At 38.2% G+C, this 14106-nt stretch overlaps 1 protein-coding gene across 4 annotated transcripts in view; it reads left to right on the top strand.

The window, feature by feature from the left end:
* The window catches only part of epb41l5 (erythrocyte membrane protein band 4.1 like 5), a 32880-nt gene extending 19046 nt beyond the window's left edge, over nt 1-13834 (top strand). Inside the window, exons 17-26 of one of the 4 annotated variants that reach the window (XM_084544661.1) lie at nt 5946-6097; nt 6212-6306; nt 6614-6748; nt 7271-7338; nt 8165-8236; nt 9174-9255; nt 9673-9753; nt 10477-10539; nt 10790-10923; nt 11781-13834. In XM_084544661.1, the coding sequence (XP_084400787.1) occupies nt 5946-6097; nt 6212-6306; nt 6614-6748; nt 7271-7338; nt 8165-8236; nt 9174-9255; nt 9673-9753; nt 10477-10539; nt 10790-10923; nt 11781-11850 (952 nt within the window). In that variant the 3' untranslated portion in view covers nt 11851-13834. Of the gene's footprint in view, nt 1-5945; nt 6098-6211; nt 6307-6613; nt 6749-7270; nt 7339-8113; nt 8237-9173; nt 9256-9672; nt 9754-10476; nt 10540-10789; nt 11538-11780 lie in introns of those variants that run through there. The other 3 variants (XM_084544660.1, XM_084544662.1, XM_084544659.1) reach the window with 3 other exon arrangements.
* Nucleotides 13835-14106: the final 272 nt, after the last annotated feature.

Below are 14106 nucleotides of genomic sequence, written 5' to 3'. Positions count from 1 at the left end.
GATTTACAGCTCAGGCTGATCCTACTTCTAGTAAAGTAAATTTCTGGTCAGTTGTGTAAAGAGGATTTCCTGTCATTTTCTTTTTTTTTTTTTTTTTTTTTTTTAAATCTGTGGGCCCTTTCTCTTTCATTTAGTGCCATTAAAGGAGGATGCAGGCCTCTTTCAACCTCATATGTTGTACTTCTACAACAAAGTAGTATACTATCAGTGAGAGATTACAAAGTGAAAATAATCCCAAATTATCCTTCAAATCAGGATGCACAGGCATGACCCTAGGTAAATTCATAAACCCATGTGTGACTTTTCATACTAATTATGCTATATCCTCCTCCTCTTTTAAACTTTGTTGACCAATGGTAAACAGATGTCTGCACATACTCATTATTACATAAAAAAAACAACAACTATATTTTGTGATGAAAAACAACTCAGTATTATTTTCAGTTGTATGTGAAATATTAATTCAGAAAACCATAATTTTAAATGTTTGTGAACTTTTAAAAATAATTTAAATCTAGACATGACAAGATTAAGTTTAGCATTGATGTCATTGTTCTAAGAAAGCATGGCGCATACAGGCCCACATTGCCCTGTGAACATGCAGTGTTGACAAGGCAATGCAATCGAGCCTTCAGAAACATCTCCAGTCATTAAGCAAGCTCTTTACCAACACTGATACACGGGCTACAAGTTCCTGTGTACTCAGCACAAGATGCTATACTGAGATGACCTCAGAGTGTCTGGGCCTGTTCAGACCTTCCATTAAGATCCAAACTGGAGTTATCCAATTGCAAGTGACCAGCTTTAGGTACGTGTGTTCAGACCTTGCATTAATATGCGTCTCCCAAATGCGCCCCTAGATCCAATCTCAGTTTCGCGCTCTGTATGCAAATAAACATCGACATCATCTGGGGTGCAGTAGAATATTTTAACAGCTGCTGTCTGTAATGACTCTCTACCACTGCTCCAGAACCGAGAACAGTGCTGTTTTATGTGTGTCGTGACTTGGGCACACACGTTAAGTTATCATTTCTTGATGTCCGCCCTGATGTTATTGAGACCTGCACAGAACTCAGATTATAACTCCAACCCTGGAAGTTTCCATACGCAACGTAATCTGGTAATTAAAGTAAATAAAGACATCGGTAAATGAGGAAATACGTAACTTAACCACACACGACTCCTCATACATCAACGTGACCATATCAATATTAACACAGAATCACACTCGTGTACTCACATTAAATACTTTCATTTGTAAATTCTTACTTAGATTCATTCATTTTTTTTTGGTGAACAGGTACAAGGACAGAATATTAAAGGCTCCCATTATTATTGAACAAACATCACTTATGCTACTTTATTCTTTTCAGGTTATCATTTATGATAGCGGTCGGAAGTTTTTCTCCGAATGAATGAGGCAAAACTCGAATGAGCACCCGAGTTGAGTATAGGCAGTCTCTATTGCGACCTAGGACGCATTGCGTTCACACTACCAATGGAATCCTGACACATGTGAGCCAGACCACCTCCACATGTGGTCACTCAGTGATCAGATCTCTTAAATACGATCTCAATCCGACGTGGGGGTGTTCACACTTGTCTTTTACGTGATCGGATTGCCCAGATTGGATTTTGATCGGATCTTAATGGAAGCTTTGCACTGGCCCTTTGTGTATGCCGCCAACCGTTTGCAGCAGTTTACAGCTGACTCAGTGGACATGAGGAGGATGCTTTGAAAGTGACATTGTTACTAATACTTAAGACTAATCCCTGGTGCTCTATTCTTTCTCTTCCCATGACTTTCTCCTTGCTTTAGATACAGTGTCACTGTAAATTTTGCACGGAGCACTGCAACCCTCAGCTGGTCTGCTAATAACATGAGCTGTCTGTCTTAAATGAGAATGAATATTTGTTTAAGAATGCACATATATGCAAACTTGTGATAGGTTGTTTAATTAATACTGACAGTATATTCCGGATTCAAATGTAAACTAATGTAAACTAGATTTGTGCACTGGTATCAACCTTCCATAAATGAAATGCTAACAAATACTAATTCAACAAATACAATCAGAGATGTTTTCATAATTTAAAAAATATTCTTAAAACGTCTTGTTTCCAACACTATCTTTATATATTTTTCTTATATATGCTGCAGTCTGCCTTATAGCTATCCTCTGTCTCCCTGTATAAATTGTCATTTAGAGCTGTGCCTGTGACAATTGCCTTCTTTCTGACCCTTTAATTCTCTTTAATATCATCATAAGTGAGAGTGGATAAGTGTCAGATCACTGCCATGAAAATGATTAAACATAGTTAATCTTTAGTGACTATGAGAAACTGTATGGAATATATAAAGGTTACTGGAAGTTCAACTACTGACTCTCTAACAAACCAAATTACTGTTTGACAGTTACAATAGAAAATTGTGTATTCGTTTGCCTTCCAAACTCAAAAGCATCCAGCACTGAATATATAAACACTATAAACACAGATTTGTCATAAGCTATCAAACAACAGCTGCTATAGGTGCAAAGTCAGGTCACTGATGCTTCAGAGACACCCAGTCTACTTCACTTAACTCGAGTGTTCATGTGACAACATGTGTCATGCCATACTTAAATGCACGCTGGTATACAGTGTAGAAGAAGCTGTACTAAAAGCTGCATGTCTTATTAATTATTTGAACATTGCTGGGCTTATCACGCTCATGCACACCTTATTTATTTATTCATGTTGTTTCATGTTCATTAAAATTACTATTTTTGTAGATTAAAATGAACATCCCGACATAGCAAAGTGGAGCTCTTTGATACTGATATAAGTGTAGAAGTGTAGAAAATCCTTAAGAAACCATGTTCCTTATATAGGAAAGGTCATAGTTGGCTTGCACCTCAAGCTATGTGCAGTGAATTACACTTTAGTACTCCTGTTGTCACATTCCTCCTGCCTCAAAATCTTGTCTGCTTCCTTCTGCTTCTCCCTTATTTCTCCATTTCTCTTTATCCCTATGTTAAACCAGCTGCTTTTCTGCTTTACCGTTAACTTATTCACCTTCATTTGCATACCATCGCCTTCTCCTCTTTGTTGTTATCATTTAATTCTTTCCTTCCTCTCCTCCCAGTCTTGCCTTTGGTTTGCCTCGACTCTCACTCACTACCCATTTCTATATTGCCACTTCCTATTTGTCCCCTTCCCCTTGTCCTTCTGTTTTTCCTCCACCCTGTTCTCCTCAGGTCACCTCTTCCCTCCATCTTCCCTGCTCATGTCTCATCAAACTCCCCACAAGGCAATGGACAGATCCGACCAACTGACAGCGTCCTCTCCTTCTGTACTGACACGAAGTGGTCAGCATTCTAATAATTGGGAATGGCTCAGGAGTGAAGTGACTTGCCCATGAAAAACGTCTGGCATCTGTGGTAGTCACCACACCACATGGAAGAACAACCTCAGTGCAAATGCACCTGTGACTTATGAAGTGAAACATTTCTCAGCACAAACTGTTGCTTATTCAGTAAAACACACCCCTCACAGACTGACATTTCTCCAAGCATCATATTTACCTCTATGGCTCAGTCCATCTCTGCACGTCATTTCTATTCTCATTGACCCTTGGTCCAGTGGCATTTCTAACCAGTTACCCTCCCATTACTCCATACCACTGTCTTTCCCATTTTCTGAATTCTCCATCTCTACACTTTCACACAGTCTTTTTTCTTCATTCCTTCCTTCCCTTTTTTTTGTGATGACCTTCACTCTGAACCTCACGGTGAAACTGGCTGGCTGGAGTGAGATGGTATCAGAGTCTTAGGGATTCAGTTCCACTCTCGACTCTTGAAGGAAACAATAGGTTGCATAATTCCTGGAGGGTTTATGTAAGTCCTCTATCCCTGCTCCTTATTTTCACTCACAGAAATAATTTCCTGTTTTGTAATATTTCAAACACTATTGCTATATTACTTAAGTTAGAATTCCACAAAATGATTTTTATAAATGGATATATGATTTATTTGTTATGTACATTGTTTAGTTCCCCTTGGTGTATCTTCTGGTGTTTAAAGGGAGTTGGATAAGAGAGTAGACATCTATCTCATCTGTCGACATATTTGAGGTTTTTAGCTCAAACTAAACACAGAAAATGGAAGCCAGGGAAAAGTGTTAAATTATTTCTCTCAAATGTGCATTCCAGAAATTTCAAAATCCGTGAAATCTTGAAAGAAATGCTAGTAGGTGCATTTTTGTCTTCTGTTGGAAGCAAGCTCCTTGTCCTTGCTTCCTGTGTTAAGCTTGTCTAAACATATTCTGGACTCTATGCTCAGAAACGAAATAGATACTGCCTTCTCATCCAACTTCTGGCAAGAGATCAAACATGAATAATGCATTAAAATGGTCAATACAGAATCAAAATGTTATGCAAATCGTTTTCTGTTTATAGCACAATGTAATTGTTGGTTTTGTGAACGCAACTGCAACAGTGCAGGCACAGTTAAAGGTATTAGAAAGTGGCCCAGCAATCAAGGTAATTATATAAGAAAAAGTGTGTGGATGATTATATGCATTAAATGCTTACCTACACCACTGTAAAACATTTTATTGCACAGCTCAACCAATGATGATGATTACTTAATTTTATTGCTTAGTTTAATGTTTACAACATGACTGACCAAAGGATGTTTATCTGAACTGTATGTTTAAATCATTTCGGAGAATAAAGACAGGATTGACAGATGAGTATGCAGCTTTATATAGTGTCCTTTATGCATTATCCTTTAACATTTATTATACTGTAATGTTCTATGTATGTGTATCACTGGGCTATGGGGCTCATGTTTAGTAAGTAAAATTAGTCAGTATTTTGTTGCTGTCTTTTGCTGTAATTCAGGTGTTACCGTGGCTTTCCAGCACATACTAGAAAGGGTTTAAAAATGCTTGGTGTGCGCATCAGTACTCAACACTACTACAGTGGACCAAATAGTTATTTAATGTTGGTATTCGTGCTTGTTTGTTCCTTATGATTGCTGAACACATCCCCACTATCTATTCTCAACTTTCTTTGTGGATTACTTCACATGTGCATTAGATTTGTCCTTCAGCAAAGCATTGTCGTTTTCTCCACATCTTTGTGTGTGTTGTGCTTTAACTCCAGTTCTCTCCAGACAGTATACAGCAATATAGTGCATCTTCAGGCTATAGAAATATGTAATATAAGTAATTACCATGCTCCTGGAAGAGTCTCTATCAAAAATCTGTGTATCGAATGTTCTGCTTCAGGCAGCTCTACTTCAGAGAACATTATCCTACATTATTCCAAGTTATTACTTGTTTTGAAAGCTTATTCCTATGGACTGAATTGTCGTCTTTCAGTGTCTTTACATTCACTTTCATTTTGTTTCATTGGACACAGGTCCCAATCTTTCCGGTAGCAATTTTATTAGCTATCTTGTAATTATGTTTATATGGTTATATGCCATACTTGGCAAAACCCAGTCAAGCCCCTGTGTAATGAAGTTTGCTTTAATGGTTACTTTTTGTTTTTTGCTGAGATTTTTCATATTATTAGTTCAAATATTAGTTAACAAATGATCTTCTTCAAATATGGCTATCCAAATACAGTGCCTTAAATTAAATGTTTTCATTTGGTTTTATTAATATTGATATATGTGCTTTTTTGCATATTGGTATTGATTATTCTAAAATGTCTTCTGATAAATCTCTATGGGTTAGTTTTACCATCATTACACAGTCCATTCATATCTTATGGATGACAGAGGTAAGCTGTATAATCCTGAATCTTTTTGGTAATTTTGGTTAAAATCTTGCTTATCACCTCCATTGTTTCTTTTTTATGTTTGTGTCTAATCCTCCATCCTGATCTGACAACTTGCTCATGTTTTCTTCCACTTCTTTCCCTCCGTCCTCCTTTCCATCTGCTCTGTCTCCAGCTTGCCCCTGGTTCCTGACTTGATGGAGACTTGCATTGATGATGTCCTCAGGGCTCCTGTAGCTCCTGCAGTGACAGCTACAGAAGAGGCTGGACCAAGCAGTGCCTATGCCACTGCCAGTGCGACTGCAGAAGATCAACTCCGTCTCAGTGGTGAGTATGGAGACTTACCACAAATTGCATTCATTGTGAACATGATACTTACACAGGAAACTTGTCGGAAATTAGCAAATGTGTGTTTTTCAATTTTTCTTTGTGTCTCATTAGAAGCTGCAGCTCGTCTGAAGCAGCTAGAGTTAGAGAATAGTCCACTTCTTGCTACTCCAAAAAATGTCAATGTGAATATGGTAATGAACAATCAGGTAAGTGTTTCTTTATACAGTATTTCTACTTTTGTTGTTTTCAGGATATAGACTAGCAACACTTGTGTATAGGTCTGAGGCAAGACAGCGCAGACAAACATGGACAAGTAACAGCAAGTGTGACATTGCATGATATCAGGCTTGTTACAATACTGAACAAAGACTGAGTGTTTTGACAGTGTATCTGGATTATCGAGGTTAAGAAGATATACATAGACACATCATTATACCAGTGTATCATTATACCAGTTTTTATCTTCTTGGTAGCAATGTGCAATCCATCTGACATTTGACCTTGTTCCAACAGGATGATGTGGTGAAGTTAACAGAGAAGTGTGGTCTGAACAGTACAGGCAATAGTCCAATTGTCACACCACTGCGTACCCCAGAGGATCTGAAGAGTAACATCCTGAAAGCTCAAGTTGAGGCAGCTGCCTTAAAGGTGGAAAACAAACTCTACAAAACTGTCTGAAAAGGGAGAATAGCAAAGAAAGACATGTTCATATATGATCATATAGCAGTGCTTCAACTAATTAGACTTAGTGCTCCATTGTATTGGTTAGTAAGTCGAACATGTAAGTTGTATAAGGATGAATGTCCTTCCAGCTGCCTCAAGGATGTTTTAACAAATCAGTGGTAACAAGTTTAATTCTCCCTTATACATTGGAAAAAAAATTAATATATCCGCTAACATTATCCACATTATTATCCACCCAAATATCGTACTACAAGTCGGTCTCACCTTGATGCCTCTCACTGTGTGCGTACAATATAATAAAATATAGTATAGTGTACTACCATCAAAGCTCCCCGCAAGGCCATATCTTTTAACCGTAATGGACGCAGGCAAGCACAACTCTCGCCCTGACATTATCGGCTTCAGTGTTATGTTATCTTATGTGGACTTGAAATGCATATCTGTAACAATACATACATTTATCTGCCTCTGTTTTCCTCTGTGTAGGGGTCTTTGGAGGAACATATCGTAATGGCTGGAGATAAAAACTGTAACTTACAAGATGCCTCTGCCAGGTATGAAAATGAATTTTTTTAATGCGCACTGCTCCATTTCATAAATATAATAAAGGATTTATTAAGTTAATTAAATGAATGTTTCACTTAATAAATTAATTATTGAGAACATATTAACGGTGTACAAAAAAATGTTAGTCTAATATAAAAAATTTAAATACATTTTTTAGTTCATATAGAGCACGCATGAGTCGGAGAAAAGCCATTGTTACTTGGACTTCATTGTCTTGAAATGTGCCCCCCTCCTTCTTCTTCTTCCTCTTCCTGAGTCATTCCAACTGTCAGTGCATTTACCAGCCAATCACAGCGCTCCCTTCTGCTAGAGCTGATTAACCTCTTGAATATTCATGAGGATTATTAGCATTGCTCACAACATTACATCACCCACACCTCGTCTTTACAAGCAGGGCTCCAGAGATTGGCTAGCATGTCTCTGACCCTGGCTTGTATCCGAGGCAGTAAATGGCTCAAATTGGAGGATGAACAACATTAGATGTGCCGCATTCTGTTGTTTACAGTATTAATTAAGATTGCCCTTTTGCATGGCCTCAAGATATTATTTGAAATGACAAAAGGGTTTGCTGAGTCTGTGGTGTTTGAAATGTATTAATGTAATGTTAAAAATGGAGTATAAAAGGAACTTGTGCTGAAATTCTCAGTATAGCCAGATCAATTTAGTTCCATTCAGACTAATCCAGACTGAATGTTTCACGCATGAATGTGCTTTATGTAGCCACATCACTGGCACTAACAAAATGTGTCCTCTGTCTGCCAGGTTGAAGGTGCGTACTGGGCGAATGGGCAGTAACTCGTCTCTTTCTGTTAGCAACCGTCCTGACATCCAAGACTCCTGGGACCTGCTCAAGCCAGCCTCACTGGTCTCACCTGCAGGCGCCAGGTTTGTGTGTTTGTACACACTAAATGTTTTAGTAATGCAGTTATTATTTGTAACATTGTACAGCATACTTCATACCAGATGGCATTATTTTTGCATGTAGACAATATGAGACAAAGAAGGAGACAGATCAAATAGTGTTCACTTCACTTAACCTCCATTGTTAACTGAGAAGAAGCATAGCATGAAGAAAGGATTTTGTTATTTAGATTTTAGATAATTTAGAAGTAATGAATACGGGAGGACGGAGTATATTTAAAAGAGTTATAGCCACAGTGCCCACCTGCTTTTTATTTTTTGGTATCAACCTTACTGCATCACCCAAAAATAATGTAAAATATAAATAATTTCTAAACGATCTCTTGGAGGCAGTTTGTTCTTTTTAGTCTTTGCTGACATCTATTGGCGTTTTTGAGTAATGCATGTGCGCGCGCGCGCGTGTGTGTGTGTGTGTGTGCATGTATATATATATATGAGTGTGTGTGTGTGTGTGTGTGTGTGAGCTCAGTTGTGGGTCTGGGTGTGTTGAGTCACGTGACTTGAGCTCTGCCTGGATACTGCTGGCGTCTCTGCTCAAGAAGTGTTTACAGGAGAATGACACAAAAAAAACAGACACAGACAGATGCTTGACCAGACAATTCACAAAAGCTGTTTTGCTCCAGGCTCATTAATGTAGTAAAAGCTTCTATGATTTCAGGTGCATTTCTGCTTTGGACGTCAGCATGTAGAGCTGTGTTTTACTAAAGTAATAATTGTTTTACTGAATCTAAAAATGTACTGATGAGTCAGTCAGTCACAGATTACTGTGTATCCATTTTTTTTTCTTAATTATTTGGACGAGGAAACGTGTGGTTTTTCTATGCTGCTTTATATCCGAGATGAAGAACTTGAATTCCGATGTGTTACATTTGCTCATTTGTTTTCTTCTTCTATTCATTAGTGCTGAGATGTTAGCTGAAGATTTAAACCCCTCTATTCTCAAGATGCCCACTGACTCTACCAGTGAATGCTTGGCACCAAAGGTAGTAATTATTCATTATTAGTTCAAAGACTTAATAATTACTTATTGTTGCTCATTTCTGTTGGTTACTATGGAACAAATGGATAGTTTACTGTGAGGGCCTAAAATTTTGTCTGAAATATTTACTTTAGTTGTAGATTAAACTTTTTATGTAATAATTTTATGTTATGAGGTTGCAGATGCATTTACCTGTCCGTTCAATAACACACCTCTGATATGACTTACAGATAAGCAACTTAGGTGTTAAAGGTGGGTTGCACTGTACCAGCCTGGCATTGCACGACAAATAGTTAAATTTGTCTTTTCTTTATTTGTAACTGTGGTCCCAGTGGGGAAAAAATCTGTTTTTACTTGGGAGATGAGTAAGTTACACTGTTGTTTGTGTGTTGTGGTTAAAAGTGTTTGCATCATTCTGCAGGTTAAAGCAGAGGAGGCTGACCTCCAAGCCACTGTCCCGCTGTCTGACAACCTTATTGACTTCACTGATCCAACTCCTGTGGTACGAGAATCTCTGTCTTCATTAGACTACCAACACATACTGGTCAACTTTTCTCATGAAATACTAAGTCCATACGCTTTTTCACGCAAGTATTAGCTGGATTTACTCCTCTGGCACTGCTGGTGGTCATTTAAAAACAAATGTTTCCACAGTTAAGTAGATGACTCCATGTTTGGAGACATACCCAACTTGATTGACATGTCTGAGCCGCAGTAATTGACAATCTGTTCTCAAGTTATCACTCAGATCCACGTCTCGCTCCTCTCCAGCTCCTCCCTCTTTTGACTTCTTCTACTTCTGCCTCAAAAAGCTAAAGAAACTAAGAAGGTGATGACAAACCAAGCTTTAAGTTTCAAAAGGGTAGTCCACAGACCAATGTCAGTGTGGCATTGTCCATCTTTTCTATACAGTCTATGGTTCAAACACTTGTTCAATACCTTAAAATAGTTCAAATGTGGATCAGTTTGGCTGCAAATGTGATTTAATGGATTTGAAACCTTTATATATGGCTATGGATATTCACATTTGTACTGGCTATTAAAGAAAAATGAGATGTATGTATGTGAGAGAAATTTGAGCTCAAAATAAACAGCTGTAGTGTGCTATGTTGTAGTTCAGCAGTATTGTTTATCACATCTCTGAAGTCATTAATGGGTGTTGGCAAGAATCAGAATTAATATGGCAGACTGTGAATGTAACATCATTCCACTGTGTATGTTCTAGCTACCCCCAGTGCAGCAGCCCAAACCTCTCATCACACCTCGCTGGATCATTCCGACAGCTGCTGTGAGTTTAACTGTTCTAACTTATCTTTGCTTTACTGTCTAGTTTTGGTGTGCCTATGCAGGCACTCTGTTCTCTGCAGGTTCTTTGTAAAATAGTGTAAAAGTGCACCAAAATATTTTTATTGTCCTGAATCTAGTAATACAAGTCTTTTTTCCATGCTCTGGTATAGTTGCTGTATATCTGGCTGATATAGAGGCTAAATAGAAACTGACCTCCTTTCCTTCTCCCTCCTCCTCCTCCTCTTATGCAGCCTTCTGGTGTCTTTACCAATGGTCTGCTCGACCTCGACCCTCCTTCTAAGGCAACCCCTCTTCTCCCTGCAGATGGGGGAGCTGCTCTCACCCCATCTCTCCCACACCTTGCTTCCACACGCATCACCTCCAGGTAAAATTCTTTGCAGGTGTACCGTTGCTGGAAGAGATTTAGGCTCAAAGCGCTTGAAGTTTGCTTTGAAGCTTTGTAGAATGCTTGTCCCAGGAAAATCCCTCCCTCTTGTTGGGCCTTGCAAAATCATGGCCTTACTTTATGTGTTTAACATTTTCTTTGGTCTGTAAAACACTGAAGGTCACTGCAGAAGTTTAGCAACAGTAGGGTTCTTGATAGACAAAGCAAGTAGCAAAAAAAGTGAGGTAATCTCTTGTACCACAGTTTTATTTTCTAGAAACTGCTTGACGAAAAAGCAAACTTTTTATGTAATTTTTTATGGACTAAGCTTAATAATACTATACTGACTCTGCTGTTTTGTTGTTTTGAGAATGGAAGCTTGCTTCTCTGTTGAGATGCTCATTCATAAAGTTTGTGCTGCTGTGGTGGGCTGCTTCATTTTTACAAAACATGCATCTTATTGCATCTCACACTTCTGACCACCAGGATCAGACTTTTTAGTCAGACTGTCTAAATAAAGGTAAACATCACTATGCTGCAGCGCATTCCACAAATATGGTAATTATCTAATATTTACATTTACACAACAGACGTCACTGATAAGGTAAACACATTGTTGCAGCCCCACAGTGTACGCAGTAATAACTGAGAACATGCATAAGAAGAGCTTAGCATTAAATTAGTTGTGCACCATGCTATGGATTAGTGTTCCGTTCTTTATCAAATGTGTTTCTGTGTGTCTTGTGAATACATATAAACATAACCACATAAGTGTGGGTCTCTAAAATGTTTAGTGTTTTTACCGGCAAAGCAGTCTTTCTCTGACCCAGTAAATTTTCCATTCTTGTGTGCTACAGCACTGTGGGTCAGCGGCCAGCCTCGGAAGATGGAGCCAAACCCAGAGGTCTCTTGACCACTGAGCTCTGATGAAGAGTTGCTACCATCACAACATTCATTCTCCTGAACGCTTTCCCACTTGACCCCTTGACCCACACACTCACAAGCTAGCTGTGCCAGGTGAGCTGAACATGAACATTGGAAGAGCAAAGAGGAAAGCGGAAAGGAAGAGGCAGCTTCACCACAACTACTAGTCTCATTGCACCCTCGGGGACAAACAGAACGAACTAAATCCAGCACACAGATCAACAATAGGAAGCATGTGTACACATTTTGTAAAATGCTTTTTACAACTTTTAGCTCCAGTTTTAACATATTATAAGCACCTAACTTGTGAATTCCCTGCTAGTGTTCCACTGTTAGTGACCTGCCACTTTATTTACCCATCCAGTCACTCAATTCTCTGTCTACCAGTAGATTAATGTAAATTGTGTTTAGTACAGAGATCAAGTTGGGGCTCATACCCACATATCATAGAACACATGACTTTAAACCCAACACTGACTAATGACTTAAATGGTTGGTTGTCTGGTAGTGCCCAGTCTTCTTTATTTGAGGTCATTCTGTTTCAGCACTGGTGTTTCATACCACTGGATCTCTGCTACTTTGAGCTTTTCTATACTCTTACACAAAGCTGCTGAAGTACACTGGATGAAAGACTGAGAAGACTATAGAAAAGCTAGAAGAAGAATTATAAGAAACAGCTGGACTCTTAACATGATGAAACACATGGCTATAATGTCCTAGTAGCACACTACTCTGTTTTTTTAAAGCTAGTCCATACTATGTGTGAAATTAGTCTACAGCAGCCACTGGATATGAAACCTTCACTGGATTATCTTTGTAACACTGGACATGGATAGACTTTTTTTTTTTTTTTTTTTGCAATGGATGACCACGGAGACAACCATTTTATTTTTTCAAGTGATGTTTTTATTATCCTCTTAACTTTTGTTCATTTTTGATATTTTAAAACTCCCTTTGCAGAACTTTTTTGAATCCCCACATTTTGGTTGCAGCATCATGAAGAACATCACTATTGAAAATAAGTTCCAGTCACTTTTTGGACCCTCCTTGTTCCCGTTTTGGTAAACCTTGTCACGACCTATAATTTAAAGTTTGTCACAAATGTAATTCTATACTTTGTTCTCACCTTGTTTCCACCTGTGGCCATTTTTCATACACGTTAATTTTAGCTTGTAAATTGGATATGTAAATGAAAGCTGGTCAGCTGCTGTTGACCAAACTGTGATTTGACATTTCTCTTAACATGTTGTAGCTACTACCCTGCCTTATGTAAATGAATGTATTCTAAATGTCTAATCTAAGAATGCTGGAGACGCCACAGGACGAATATATGACTTTTACAACTGTTTATGTTAAACCCATTACTGATATCATTTAGAACCAGAGGAAAACCTGTGAAATATCTTAAAAGCAGATTTTGTACGTGGGGAAAGTGAGACCTGCTTCTACACTTTCTGAGTAAGTATATGACATTGACTCTTAAATCGTAGAGTTGTAGTTCTCATGATTTAAAAAAAAAAAAATAATAATAATCTATCATAATCACCAAGTCAGGACCCTGTAGTTTTCAGTATGATGATGGTTTCAGTATCTGTCTTGAACAAGGGAAGCTGACTGTTTTATGATGTCTTATTAGCAGTGACAGTATTTATGCTACTACTCAGTGTAACTGTTGAAATACTACATGATGTCCAAAAGTGTTGTAGCACACAATTAATGTGTTGTCAGTATAATGGCACCAGCTGGCTGCAGATATGAAGTAGAATTATATATATATTTTTTGAAAATGACATTGGCAGTATAGTTACTACATTCTGACAAAATCAGCCTTCAGGTGTTTTCTGATTACAAACGAAGTAGGAGACATATTACTTATCAGACTGACTGGAAAAACACTGAGTTTATGTTATCTCAAATGCAGTTTTATATAAACTTTTATTTTTTTCTGGAATACCTGATCATGATTCAGTAAAGCTTTGCAACAGTAGGACTCTCATGGTTTTCATTGTTTTTTTTTGTTTGTTTTTTTTGTATGATTTGCCTGCAAAGGGGGTTATAAGTGAGCACTGTAGCATTTATGGAAGACGTGATTTGTTGCCACTTTGTCACTGATCACATATCCACAGTTCAGTGTTTGAAAGGCTCAAAACAAAACAGATTTTGGATTCCAGTTCATCTCAACTGTTGAGATTGCTTTGACGGACTGGCCCACTGCCAACAGGCTGACAGGCTTGCACTTGCGGCTTAACGCTGTAGGTG

This window comes from Chelon labrosus, assembly GCF_963514085.1.
Source record: "Chelon labrosus genome assembly, chromosome: 5".
NCBI lineage: Eukaryota > Metazoa > Chordata > Actinopteri > Mugiliformes > Mugilidae > Chelon > Chelon labrosus.
This window is presented reverse-complemented; position numbering and strand designations above follow the sequence as displayed.